Genomic DNA, 13,602 nt, shown 5'->3' with positions numbered 1-13,602 from the left:
ATGATCACTACTCTGGTAACGAATCGGTTCATGCATGACTATAGGTCTCGTAGTGTAGTTCGTTCATTGTAGGTACATTCATGCTTAAAATATAACATCGGCAAACCGATTCCTCCCATCCAGTCCCTCCCTTTGTAATACCCTCTCATTGAACCTTGCGAGCCTCTCACCCAGTCCAGTCCGTGTCTTGATCCGACCATCCTGTATCTCCTCCTGCATTTCTTCTTCCCCTTGCCGTTCCCGGAACAAAAACCAGGTCAAATCCGCATTCCACGTCTCCATCGTGCGGATCGCATGATCAACCTCCTCTTCCACGGCTTGTAGGATACTTTCCCCCTTACTACTACTGCTACCACCGGCGAGGGGAGTGATCGCTGTCATTGCTTTGCTAGTACCACCCCGCGAGGATCGACGGAGATGACGATACCGCCGATAGTAATCCCCGCCGACGAAACGGACGACCCAAGTCGCGATGAATTCGCAAATCTCGTCACCGATGGCCAGCGGCAGGCGCGTGTGCGCGAGCATCGAGATGAAGAGCGAGATGAGACTGCGCCAGATGGTGTGGTGCGGTGTGAAGGAGCGCGCCGGGGTGGATGCTGTGGTTCGCGTGGTGAGGCTCATGTCTAGGAAGAAGGGTTTGGCGGGCGTTAGGGCGGTTGTTTCACTTTGTTGAGATTGGGGTTCCGAGGAAGGATGTTGTTGAGGATGTTTGGCTGTGGTGGTGGTGGCGGCTCGTCGAGCGAGAGTCTTGTCGGCATCCGCACGGACTTGTTCCCAGCAGCGTTGGTACAGGCGTCGCCAACGTGGATACTCGTTCTCCACACGCGAGGACATAAATTCCCCGGCGTATTGGCACATGGTAGCCACGGCCGTGCATGCAGCGCTCGTGACGTAGGTTTCTTCCCGTATGTCTTCCTCGTCGGCGGGGCGAGTTTCGAGGCGTAGGATGATTTCTGTTGAGGATGATGATGAAGATTTGTCGAATGTTAATGATCGGTCTGTGGTGGATAATGACGACGCTGAAGGGAATGCTATGCGCGCGTTGACAGATGGCCAGATGTCATTGATTAACGGGAGGAAGCTCTTCTCGTTCCGCGCCAAAACAGGAAGCGCCTGGCTGACGAGCTCGAGCAGTGATCGGCGAAGAAAAGGCGATGGGGAAGAGAGGTGCGGAGGAACAGATTTGACGATGTGCAGCAGCAGGGTATGTGGCTTGCTGAGCGGCTTCTCTGCGTCCTGGGGCTCCTTTGGCGCTGGCAATGGCTCGTCGGTCTCGTCCGCGAAGCCCTCGCGCTCAGGAATTGATCCTTGATCCTGCTCATCCTCTTCCAATGGCGGCCCGCCGTCGAGTTCCCTTGTCCATGGTCGGGCAGGATGAGACAGCCGCTCGGACTCGAGCTCTCTGTCAAGTTCCTCAGATTTGACTCTTTTTTCTCTTCTGCGGGCGACTTCATCGACGAGAGCGGTTATCGATAGCGGTTGAATGTCGCGGTCCTCCGGTCGGTCCTGTTCACCATCCTGGGTGATGGCGAGTAACGAAGGTTCTTTCACACCTTCGTTCACAATAGCCGACAGAGTCGAGAACAGCAGTTCTACCAACTTCGGGTATCCATGATACATGTCGATGATGCCAAAGATCGAATCGACGACATCATCCAGGTACGGGATCAAGCCTGCCCCGGACAGCTTCACCATCATCAGAAGAACTTGTGGCGGGTACGGTGATGCGTCGAGCGCGTGTAGTTTCAACCCGATGGCGTTAACGAGATAGTCCACGTTCTCAATGAGCATAGCGCGCGTGTCGGGGTAATTGCAGCTCTTGGTAAGGATGTTCAGACAGGCCATGGCGTGATTCTGCAGAGCCGGGTTATTCGACGCTAGGAATTGGAGAACAGGGTACAGTGCATCAATCAACTCCGGTCGAAACTCTTCCCCAAGCTGTTGGGCTTGCAGTGCCACCGCTTCCAGTGCCAGGGCAGACAGCTGCCAATGATGAGGCTCGCTGGATGGTGAGTCGTTCAGTATCTTCAGGGCAACGGAATAGAGCTCCTCAACCATCGTTGCACGCGACAAAAGTGGAGTTGATCCGTCGACTTGCAGAAATTCGTCAATATCGGGACGGTTCGTCAAAGTCAGAAACCTCAAAGACAGCCAAAATGGCGCGATGAGACTTTCACCCGACGATTGATGCACCCTGTTCATGATGAATCTTGTAATGGCGTCCGCGGAGTCCGTGTGGTTCAATTTCAAGATCATGGATTGCAAGTCTGCAAGAGTCTGCTGCTGGCTGCTGTGGTGAAGCAGAACAGGCGGAAACGACTGCAATGATTCCTGTTTTTCAAGCACAGCAACTTCCAACCCAGATCCCGGCGTCGAACTCAACTGCTGCGGGATACCCTTGGTCGATTGGACAACGGCCATCACGCTGTCACTTAGGCTAGAAGCCATATTACTCTCCAAAATGTCCGAGCTAGCATGCAGCTGAGACAGCACTTGAAAGGTAGTCGAGATTTGTCTGATTGCTCTCTGTTTGAGAACTTCATCATTTCCCTGCATCGTTCTTCGAAAAGACATTGTCCATGTGTGGAGTAGATCTTTGAGGATGTCGAGAACATGAGGATAAACGGTAGCAAGATGCTGTAGAGAAGAGTACGCATTATTTCCCACATTTCTCTCATCGACTTCAGAGAGCACGACGATCGTCTCCACCATAAGTGTTTGTGAATCACTCAGCGACTTGTGGCAGTCCTGGATCACCATTACGCAAAGATCCAGGAGGGCGTCTCGAACTTGCTGCCGATCGTGGCGCCGTACCTGAACAACATTTGAAAGAGCAATTTTTATCTGACCAGCCGTTGCCTTCAACCACGACTCGTCCAGAACCAACCTGTCTGGAGACTCCAGTCGATCAGCCTTAGATTGCCATTCAAAGGCTACGTTATCGTTGAGCACTGAACGCAGGATACGTGTCAAGAGTTTCAGCGCTCCTTCTAGAAGACGAAATGAACGGCGAACTTGTGTCGATGGTTTCAGGACTTTGACCAAAGCAGAGACAGTCCGGGGCATGATGCTGGCCAGGACCACTCGGTCCGTGATGCGATTGAAGAGCATCTGCAGAGCTTCCATGGCAGCTCTCCCAATGTCATTGGAGGTCCCCTCCGAGACTCCCTCCAGGAGCATATAAGCTGTCTGGTCAATGATTGTAGCAGTTCCGATCTCATGGAAGATCGTCTGTTTCGCTGTTGGACCCTCGAGTACTCGGAAAAGAGCCGCCATGCACTTGAATATTGCACAGGTAAGCTCCTCGAGCTCTGCGCTAAGTGCTGCACCACCTTGATTCTGGATTGGATTGTTTCCAATCAAGAGGCTCAGCAGGATGAGAAGCTGCTTTCCCATCTCGGGTGACAGCCGTTGGCGCCATCCTTTCTCCACCAGGATCTCAGTCGACTTGATGGCGATTTCGACGCAGCGGAGAGGGAGACGTTTGGCCTCATTAAAGACCTGAGAAAGCGGAAAGAAAACATATTCCGCGAGCTTCTCATCAAGAGCATCTTTTGAGCCGAGGGACCGGAGGACCTCATAAACCGCATTTAATGCCCGTTGTACATCACTTGGCTGGCTTTGACCAGCCCGCAGGCGGAGCGCTACCGAGCTTAGCTCGACGCATGGTGGACGCAACTTCGGAGCATCAGCGATCCATTTCCTTAACCAAGCACGGCACATGGGTACTGGTACCTTTCCGAACGATTCTTGTCGCTGGTTCTCCATAGTACTTGCCTACGCTTTTAGTTCCTTCACCCTAATTCGAGTACTTCACTTAGTCCTGTAACGGAACGCATTTTGGAGCCTCCAGTCACGCTGGAGATGTCGACGTCAAGTCGAAATTGCTGATACGGATGGTGAAGGCGGTGAAAGCACCGAGCCTGAAGCAGTGAACTTCGATGAAGAAGATTCTAACCTAAACCTGATCAGGATAACTACTCGTAGATTATACCATAAATGGATTAGTAGGTTATCACGGCTTTAGACAATATGGACAAGTACGGAGTACTCGTACGGAAAATACCGTTTTGTGTTTACTCGTACTCCATACGTGAGTACTCGTACATTTCGTAGCTTAGTACTCCAGAACAACCACTCTAGTTATGTATGATGTACGGACGACAGAGTACTGTACCGTAACAGCTGTGCCAATACGATGCCGTAAGGAGTCACGTCAGATAGAAGGTTATAATCACGTGACTGATCTCGCGTCTATCGTCACGTCACGTCGCGCGTCTCAAGCGATGCCTGCTCGCTCAGCTGGTTATGGTCATAGTCTGCCTGGAGAATGCGGAGCTAAATACGAGACAACACAAAGGGAGGCATGTTCGATCGAATTAAAAAAAGTCCCTCCAGTATCGCAACGTTTTTCTTTTCCATGCCTTTGACGCGCTTCTCAGCGCTGTGTCCACATCGAAGCTCCGCCACGGCAACGCGATTCGGTCGCAACGTACTAGGACGATTGTCGCATCCGTATCTACGGACATACAAGCTACATTGTTCGTTTGACATTAACGTGTCATTGACCGCTTCTCACGAATTTTCTACAACATATCATAGTCGAAAGACCATAGGAAGAAGTCCGCTTAGTGCATTCGTTATGGGACCAAAACAAGCCACTCTAGGGTACGTGAGAGATCCCCAATTGACGCTTCGGTGGGTTGTCACGTAAATTGACAGCCATCTACACAATGGCCTGCTAATCGTAATGTCACTCAAGGCGGTTCTTTGGCTCCGGAGCTGGCCAAGATTCGACAAAAGAAGCCCCGAAGAGACAGACGAAACTCTCGTTTACGAAAAGAGACAACAAAGATGAGGCACCGTCCGAGGAGCGTGCAAGAGAAGACCCGATGCAAGATAAAGGGGAAGATGCCCAGGCCAATGGAGTATCTGATGGGAAAGAGGATGACAACAAGCGATCTCCCTCCTCGTCCAAAGGCGTCAAGAGAGAACAAAGCGCGGAACCCGAGGAGGACTCGGATGTTCAGCCAATAAACAAAAGGCGTCGGAAAAGCCCGAAGAAGAGCCCTCCGGGATCTCCACGTAAACGGTCGCTCGACGTTCCTTCCAGTCCGAAAGCCGTGGAAAAGGCATCCGGGGAGAAGACCCCAGTCGAAGAAGATGGTGATGAAGCTGCTGAAGACTTCGTCGTTAGTGACGAGGAGGAAGAAAAGCCCGAAGCCAAGAAAAGGGTGATGGAAAAGGTTCAGAAAACGCTCAAGAGCTCCGGCAAGGATCCCTATCCGGACTGGAAACCGGGAGAGCCAGTACCCTATGCTGCGCTGTGCACGACATTTTCGCTGATTGAGATGACTACAAAACGATTGGCCATCCTAGCTCACACATCTCTGTTCCTGCAACAAGTCCTGCGGTTGACACCCGAAGACTTGCTGCCGACGGTGCAACTGATGGTCAATAAACTGGCGGCGGACTATGCGGGTGTTGAACTTGGTATCGGAGAATCCTTGATTATGAAGGCCATTGGTGAAAGTACTGGCCGCAGCTTGGCCGTCATCAAATCAGATCAGAATGAGATTGGTGACCTCGGACTTGTTGCAGCCAAAAGCAGGTTAAACCAGCCGACGATGTTCAAGCCGAAACCTCTGACTATCAGGGGGGTACACGAGGGCCTCCTGAACATTGCTAAGATTCAAGGGCATGGCGCACAGGAGAAGAAAATCAGTGGAATCAAGAAACTTCTTTCGGCCGCCGATGCCGCCACGGCCGGGAAGGGTTCCAAGGGCGTGGATATCACCAAAAACAAGGGCGGTGCTAGCGAGGCGAAGTACATTGTCCGGTTCCTGGAAGGAAAACTGAGACTCGGTCTCGCTGAGAAGACCGTGCTCGTTGCCCTGGCGCAAGCGATTGTGACGCACGAAGCCGCACTGAAGGGCAAGACTCCCACGGCCGATGAATTGGCCGCAGGTGAATCAATTTTGAAGACGGTGTTCAGTGAGGTGCCTGCTTACGAGGTGATCATTCCGGCGATGCTCGAGCATGGCATCACGAAACTCCGTGACGTGTGCAAACTCCAACCCGGTGTGCCGATCAAACCAATGCTTGCAAAACCGACAAAGTCTATCACGGAAGTTCTCGACCGGTTCGAAGGCAAGGATTTCACATGCGAATACAAATACGACGGCGAACGAGCTCAGATCCACTATGTTTCTCCTGAAGCAGTCAAGCATTACCCTAGTGCGAAACAAACTCTACAAAAGGACACAAAGGGGCTGGCTGCCATTTTCTCGAGAAATTCAGAAGACTTGTCGAAGAAGTACCCCGACGTTCTGGCCAAACTCGAGACGTGGATCAAGCCGGGCGTTCATAGTTTCGTGCTTGATTGCGAAACAGTCGCTTGGGATGTGGAAAACAAAAAAGTACTTCCATTCCAGCAATTGATGACTCGCAAGCGCAAAGACGTCAAAGCGGAAGATGTCAAGGTGAAGGTGTGCGTGTTTGCGTTTGACTTGTTGTTCCTCAACGGCGAGGTAAGAGACCGATTGGAGACACCGAATCCAGGTCGATGCTAACGAACAACAGCCAACAGTCAGGAAAACGCTTCGCGAGCGACGACAGCTTCTCCACGAATCGTTCCAGCCTGTCGAAGGCGAGTTTGCCTTTGCGCAGTATGGAAACACCAACGATCTGGAGGAAATCCAGACGCTGTTGGAAGAGAGTGTCAAGGCGTCCTGTGAGGGACTGATGGTGAAGATGCTGGACACAGAAGAAAGCGGCTATGAGCCGAGCAAACGAAGCCGGAACTGGCTAAAGGTACCAACCTCAATCTCCTCACCAGATCCGAGAAATTGGAAGCTGACCGAATTCGCAGGTCAAGAAAGACTACCTCGCCGGGCTGGGCGACTCGCTCGACCTGGTCGTCCTAGGTGCGTACTATGGCCGCGGCAAACGCACGTCCGTATACGGAGCGTTCCTGCTGGCCGCCTACAACAGCAGCGCCGAGACGTTCGAAACAATCTGCAACATCGGTACGGGCTTCTCGGACGCACTTCTTGAAGAGCTGCACAAGACACTCTCGCCGCTCGCCATCGACAAGCCGAAACCGTTCTACGTGCACTCGTCCGTGCCCAAGGACCAGCCCGACGTCTGGTTCGAGCCGAAGCTCGTGTGGGAGGTCAAGGCCGCGGATCTCACGCTCAGCCCCCGCTACAAGGCTGCTGCGGACGAGATCGGGGACACGGGCAAGGGCATCTCGCTGCGCTTCCCGCGGTATATCCGGGCGCGTGAAGACAAAAAGCCCGAGAAGGCGACGACGACGCGGACGGTGGCGGAGATGTATCGGAAGCAAGAGAGTGTGGCCAAGGAGAATGCTGCAAAGGGAGGTGTTGATGATGATTGGGAGTATTAGGCCAAAGTTTTCTCTTTTTTGGGAGCAATTTTGTAGATTATCAAGTGAAATCGATGTAAATTGGACAGTATCAACCCGTCATTAACAAGAAAACTCATCACATCACCGCCATGCCCAGTTCCTTGTACTTGTAGCCCTCCATGAGTCCCCGTGAGCAAGACAACAACAAAGAACACACCACAGACGCCAACCAAAAAGCACCGTCCATGTAGATTTTTGTACAAGGGAAAAATAATTTAAAAAAAAAAGAGACAAATACAACTCAAAGTTGAGGGAAAAGAAAAGAAAAAAAAATCACTCCTCATACTTTCTTTTCACACCCGTCCCATTCATTGCCGCGGGTGGTGGACGATGATGTCTCGAATGATATGATGATGATGATGGTGGAGGATGTGTCGCATACGTAGACGGTGGCTGACCCGCCTGTTCTGCTTGCCGCTTCTTCCACGCGGCCTTGATGGCGGGGGCGGCACGGATGAGGTCCTCCTCGGTGACGCGGTCGCGGATGGACTCGAGGACCTTCTCAACGGTGCTGATGTGGTTTGCGTCGGGCTTATCGTCGCGCAGGCGCATGAAGCGCCACCGTCCCTCGTTGTCCTGGTAGCACTCGACGATGGTGTCGTCGAGGGGCACCTGCATGGCCTTGAGTTTCTCCCATTCCTCCGGCGTGAGGTACATCTCGCCAAAGGGGCGGTATTCGCCGGCGTTGTGCACGACGAAGAGATGGCAGATGGGCTGCGCGTCGTAGTCCGGGTACGGCTGGACGATGCCCTCGGCTTCGTCCTCCGTGTCGGGTTCCACCATGGGGAACTCCAGCCGCATACGGAAATCGATCGTGTTTTCCTCCGGTGGCTTCCATTTGAGAATGTGTTCGTCCGTGCCGATCTTGTACGGCGTGCTGCGGCACGTGAAGATGAGGCCGTCGTTGCCGTGGATCTTTTTCACCTTGGGGATGATATCCTTGAACATCATCTCGATGCCGTAGCTGAACTGCGTAGATTTGTCCTCCACCACGAACGGCCGGTGCTGCTTCTCCTCCGGAAATCGTTCGTACATGGCCCTATACGGCTTGAGCACTTTTTCTTTGAAGTACGCTAGTCGCTTGTCGAGCGTGCGGTGCATCAGGCTCTGCCCGTCCAGCACCATGCAGTCAAACACCAGATACTTCAATTGCGTCGTGCCGTCCTCGTACGTGTCGTTCACCAGCTCGCCATCCAGCAAGGTATCCACGTGAAATTCGCGAAACGTTTCGTCCCCCGGCACGGGGAAATGGAGCCCCGGCACGTAGCGATAATCATTCTTCCGATCAATCAGGTAGTGCACCTCTGGCGTGTCCGAGTCCGGGTCGCCGCGCGCAAAGTACATCAAACAGCGCACACCATCGGTCTTTTCGCACACATAATAGTCCTCCTTCTGCAGCTCGATGAGATGTCGCGCCGCGAAGCTGACCGGTTGCGCGCCGGGGAAGCCCAAGCTGTTGCGCCCAAGGAGTTGTGCAACCTCCCGCCGGAATTGGTCCGCCAGGGCCGGCTCGGCCTTGATTCCTATCGCGTCGAGATCGGGGACGTGGCTGCCCATTGCGACAACGATTCCGAGGGGTTGGTCACCATAAACCGGAAGTTCCGCGCGAGCGCAATGATTGGGGGTTTTCAACGGAAGGTCGACTGCGACAGCCCGCAAAGAGAACGCCGCAGCCGCCCGGTCGATGCTGCTGGGCGAGATAAAACGAGAGACTATGTCGGGAAACAGTCAATATATGGGATCGGGCTTGCTTTTAATTCATGGCGGAATGTAATCGCAAGAGAAATGCCATGGAAACACAACACAAAAGCCGTCTTTGATCGAGTCCCTGATGTCGTCTGCCTCAGGCATCAACCTGCCAAACTGGTCCCATTGCCGCATAAGGAAATACTTAATGTAGTTATTTTAAAGTTCATTATTGAAGCTGAAAAGGCTTGAATCACCGGTGCAACCTGTGAATCATGAAATCGAACTATACGCTCCAGTTTTCTATGCGGGAAACAATCGATGCATGATGCTAGATGATAATCATAACGATGATACAGTTCATATCCTGGGTATCATGAAGCCCTGACCGTCACCAGACCCAAAGCAAAACGCCACCATGATAAAAAGAAACGCAAGCAAGCCTGATACGTGATGTACAAGAATGTGCAACTGGAGTATTCCAAAACCGTCCTTTTAGTCATGACGTCGCAGCCACTGCGGCTTTGACAGTGGTAGGCGTCCCCGTGGAACGATTAGCATTAGAGACACCACCCCTCTTGGCTGCATCCCCTGAAGCATCCGGCAATGTCGATGCCGGCACTGTCGGGCTCTCCATTTGTAAGAGGGGATGGTCCGCAGTCCCATCTGGCTCGCCGGTTGAGAATAGCCCGCCGCCCCGCGGTCCGCCCAGGACATTCGAAAGCATCTCCTTCATCCGAACGTACTGATACTTTTTACGAGTGGGCATCAGGGTATGCGTGACCAATGGTTGTGGACGCGAGCGAGAAATCGCCGCCATGACGGCGTCGCGTTCCTCATCCGAGTCCACGGGTCCGGTTGGCTCGAGGTCATCTTGAAGTGGTGCGTTGGCATCGATCGCAGCTTCTATAGAAAACAACTGTTAGCATCCAGCACAAAACAAGTAGGAATGTTCAAGGGATCGTACTTTGCTGCCGGGCTTGATTCTTCTTTTGATACGCCTGGAGCAGCATATCATATGGCAACGATCGCCCAGGGACGGCTCTCTTCGCCCCCATAGAATGGCTCTTGCAGGTAAGCGATCGCGCGCACTGCGTTCCATTCGGCAGCATGACACCACACTGCTTCTCGACATCGACGGGACCCTTGGGCTTGGGAACCTTTGGCTTGGGCTCGTCCTTCTTTTTCTTTTTCTTGGGTTCCTTGCTGTCCTTGTCATCCTCCCCTTCGCCGGCCTTGCGCTTCTTGCTCTTCTTGGGCCCATCGCCGTCTGCCACAGCGCTCTTTTTGGCACTTTTCTGACCCCCGTCCTCGCCTTCCTTGTCATCATCATCGCCGTCCACCAACTTCTCCTTTGCCTGATTCTTCGCATCACGAGCTTCTTTCTTCTTCCGTGCTTTCTCCTGCTTCGCTCGCAAACACCCCCGGATATGTTCTGCCGCTGTTTGCTTCAACACCGGCCGTTTACAGTGCTTACACACCACCGTCTCCAATTCTTCTTCTCGGGGGTTACCAGAAGGGAACGCGGCCATGGTTTTCTCGTCAAGCTGTGGAAGTACCGGCGAGTCATCCGGGGAACCGGGCGCGTCAATATCATTATTGTCTGGAAGAAAGAAAAGTTCGGGAGTCATCAGCATTTATTTATCTGTCCATGTTACTGGAAACCCTGCTGCTTTCCATACCATCGGTCTTCACACCATTTGTGGCTTCTTTTCTAACGATCTTGATCTTTCCAGGTTTGAGGTCACGTTCTGAGAACTTGTACCCCGATGCTTCGACAAGGCCACTCCCGGACGCTTCTCATGGCAAATATCGTCAGCAAAACAATATGTGTAAGAGAAATGAAGTGTACCGGAGCTGAAGCATACCCCGTCCAGCGGAAGTCCCGTTGGTGGCCATATTTCCATCTAGCGAGCCAAAATGTCCTATGACGTGAAATCAAGAAAACAAGAACTGCGCTATGTACTGTGAAGGCCACGTTAATAGGGCACACCCCAGATGCCTTGTTCAAGCCGATCCAAGATCACGAGATTCTGGGGTTTCTGAAAGTGGAGTTTCTGTCGCCGTTGTTCGGCGGCTGGTGGACGTGGTCGGAAAGGCGGCGTAGGATGATCACGTGATTCTCTGTTCAGCGAAATCGAGCCGCCTGACTGTCAGCGACTTCACGAGGAGCTCGATTGAGGTTTCTCAAACATTAATATTGAGGACGTAGTAAAACGCAATATTGGTCTATCACTACTGTTACATATATACTCTAATATCGTAATTCATGCTCGATATCGTGAGAAACAGACACTGCTATTTGTCCCGCCGAAACCAAAGCTGTTTGAGAGCACCACATCAATTCGGCGCTCCTGCGCAGCATTCGCCGCATAATTGCAATCAAACTCGGGACTGAGTTTGTCAAGGTTTATTGTCGGCGGCATGATATTCTGTTTCGTGAACATTCAGTAAAGAAGAAAGTGCCACAAAGACGAACAATCGAAAGTGGACTTACATGGTGAATGGCGAGAATGGAGAAGATGGCCTCAATAGCACCAGCACCTCCGAGTAAATGCCCTATGGCGCTCTTGGTGCTGCTCACATTGATCTGCGCAGGACTTTGTTTGCCTCCATTGCCGAGGAGAAGTGTTTTGATGGCGGCATTCTCTGCCGCGTCGCCAATGACTGTGGACGTTGCATGGGCATTGACGTAGTCTACCTCAGCAGGAGAGATGTTGGCGTGTCGAAGGGCCCTCTTCATCGCGGAGAGGGCACCTTCTCCGTTCTCCTTGGGTGCGGTAAGATGATGTGCGTCGGCGGAAGTGCCGTAACCTCTGAACTCGGCGTAGATCCGTGCACCTCTGGCTTTGGCATGTTCCAATTCCTGACCGCTCAGTACCGCCCGGATTCGACAAAACAAAAAGGTGAGGGTGAGGGGAACGATCTGTACCTCGAGAACTACAACTGCTGCGCCCTCGCCTATCACGAAGCCCTGGCGATCGGCATCAAAGGGTCGTGACGCCTTTGATGGAGCATCATTGTAACCCGTCGCGAGGCTGCGTGCGCGAGCGAATCCCGCCATGGCCAGCGGATGGATACAAGATTCTGCGCCGCCGGCAACCATGACCTTTGCATCGCCGCATGCAATAAATCTCGCAGCGTCGCCAATCGAATGTGCCCCCGTTGTGCAGGCGGTCGTGACAGCATGGTTCGGCCCCTACATGGTTTCTTAGCGGGAAGTACCCTCCGACAAACCCAGCACAGGGAACCCTTACCGTAAACCCATATCTCATCGAAATGTGACCTGCACCGAGGTTGATCAACAACTTTGGTACGAACAGCGGCGATATCTTTCGATATCCCTGAGGAGCAGATCAGCGGCGTCCAAAGTTCTTCTGTCTGGAAACTACGACATCCCATACTTTTTGTTCGAACCCTAACGAAGTATCATAGAGCTCATCGAGGTTCCCAATCCCGGATCCCAGGCAGACTCCCTATTCCCCATCTTTAGCCGATCCGTGAATGAACACGTTTCTAACCGACACCAGTCATACAGTCTCTTCTCTCTGCTCCGGAGCCGTGGGTTTCCACTCGGCATCTTCCAGAGCTTCTTCAGCAGCGGCAATAGCATACTGGGCAAACTTTGCCATCTTGCGTTCCTCCTACAAGAGACAGACATGTCCAGTCAATCATTCCGCTCTCAAGATAGCCTTCTTTTTTATATTTCTGCTACCGCAGTTTGCCAATCGAAAGGAGAACTTGCATCTCGACTTAACCAATCCGTTGCTCGCCAGCCGCCTTCGGCGCGAGGGCCCTCCGGTACCACCGCAGCAACATGACATGGTTGCTCTCGGACCTGCGGGAGGCGGTCAACGATATTCACGATCCCGCAATGCCCATCGAGGAGACGAGTCCAGGTGCGACGAATCCCTAAAATACCAAAGCTATGGCTTCAGCAAAACAACAGTTCTCGATTAGAGCCCTAAGACCCAAGAAGCTTTGCAGTACCAACACCCAATGGCGTCACAGCACCCAGGCCGGTCACAACGACTCGCCGTAGAGACATGGCATTGTGTGATCCGCGGTGGATACACAGGCACGGAAGATGGAACGGCGTCCGCAGAATCCAAACGAAATGCCCAAAGAAGAAGATTCAGGCGTTTTTTCTCTGGTTCGGACCTCGGCCGAACCTCTGGCAGCTCTTCGATGAAGTCAAGTCGATCCGGAAAGGAAAGTCACGGCGATTCGGATGAGTTATGTCAGCACAATGGGGTGATGTTATTGGTGGTTGGCGCTCCCTCTTTCGAAATAGTGAATTTTTACACTCCTAAAGCAGTAATTTTATCGTAATCTTTCCTGTTTTTGGTAAAGCCATGAGGATGGAGAAATCAAAGATCGGACTCGAGGAAAAAGAAGATGCTCGTGAACCAATCATGGAAGAGAAGAGCCATGAAGATGAAGGTAAATCCAGCTAGGCTCCCCAGTATGTACATATGGCTGTA

The 13,602-nt window shown here is 52.5% G+C and overlaps 5 protein-coding genes across 5 annotated transcripts; 1 reads left to right on the top strand and 4 right to left on the bottom strand.

Moving 5' to 3' along the window:
- Positions 1-84: 84 nt before the first annotated feature.
- VTN31DRAFT_300 (uncharacterized protein) lies at positions 85-3,771 on the bottom strand (the record flags this gene model as incomplete). The annotated part of the gene is made up of 2 exons (XM_069403231.1): positions 85-3,681; positions 3,739-3,771. The coding sequence occupies 2 exons, from the start codon at positions 3,769-3,771 to the stop codon at positions 85-87; spliced, it is 3,630 nt and encodes a 1,209-aa protein (XP_069263156.1).
- An 874-nt stretch (positions 3,772-4,645) lies between these two features.
- VTN31DRAFT_299 (uncharacterized protein) lies at positions 4,646-7,411 on the top strand (the record flags this gene model as incomplete). Its single annotated transcript, XM_069403218.1, has 4 exons — positions 4,646-4,671; positions 4,766-6,533; positions 6,586-6,816; positions 6,875-7,411. The coding sequence occupies 4 exons, from the start codon at positions 4,646-4,648 to the stop codon at positions 7,409-7,411; spliced, it is 2,562 nt and encodes an 853-aa protein (XP_069263155.1).
- A 294-nt stretch (positions 7,412-7,705) lies between these two features.
- VTN31DRAFT_298 (uncharacterized protein) lies at positions 7,706-8,989 on the bottom strand (the record flags this gene model as incomplete). Its single annotated transcript, XM_069403207.1, has 1 exon — positions 7,706-8,989. The coding sequence occupies one exon, from the start codon at positions 8,987-8,989 to the stop codon at positions 7,706-7,708; it is 1,284 nt and encodes a 427-aa protein (XP_069263154.1).
- A 628-nt stretch (positions 8,990-9,617) lies between these two features.
- Positions 9,618-11,017, bottom strand: VTN31DRAFT_297 (uncharacterized protein; the record flags this gene model as incomplete). Its single annotated transcript, XM_069403196.1, has 4 exons — positions 9,618-10,024; positions 10,086-10,721; positions 10,801-10,914; positions 10,987-11,017. The coding sequence occupies 4 exons, from the start codon at positions 11,015-11,017 to the stop codon at positions 9,618-9,620; spliced, it is 1,188 nt and encodes a 395-aa protein (XP_069263153.1).
- A 368-nt stretch (positions 11,018-11,385) lies between these two features.
- Positions 11,386-13,166, bottom strand: VTN31DRAFT_296 (uncharacterized protein; the record flags this gene model as incomplete). Its single annotated transcript, XM_069403185.1, has 8 exons — positions 11,386-11,550; positions 11,616-11,984; positions 12,051-12,317; positions 12,376-12,462; positions 12,523-12,594; positions 12,655-12,762; positions 12,864-13,030; positions 13,109-13,166. 8 exons carry the CDS (start codon positions 13,164-13,166, stop codon positions 11,386-11,388), a joined length of 1,293 nt encoding a protein of 430 aa, XP_069263152.1.
- Positions 13,167-13,602: the final 436 nt, after the last annotated feature.

The sequence above is a fragment of the Thermomyces dupontii genome (assembly GCF_041956625.1).
Source record: "Thermomyces dupontii strain NRRL 2155 unplaced genomic scaffold VTN31scaffold_1, whole genome shotgun sequence".
NCBI lineage: Eukaryota > Fungi > Ascomycota > Eurotiomycetes > Eurotiales > Trichocomaceae > Thermomyces > Thermomyces dupontii.
This window is presented reverse-complemented; position numbering and strand designations above follow the sequence as displayed.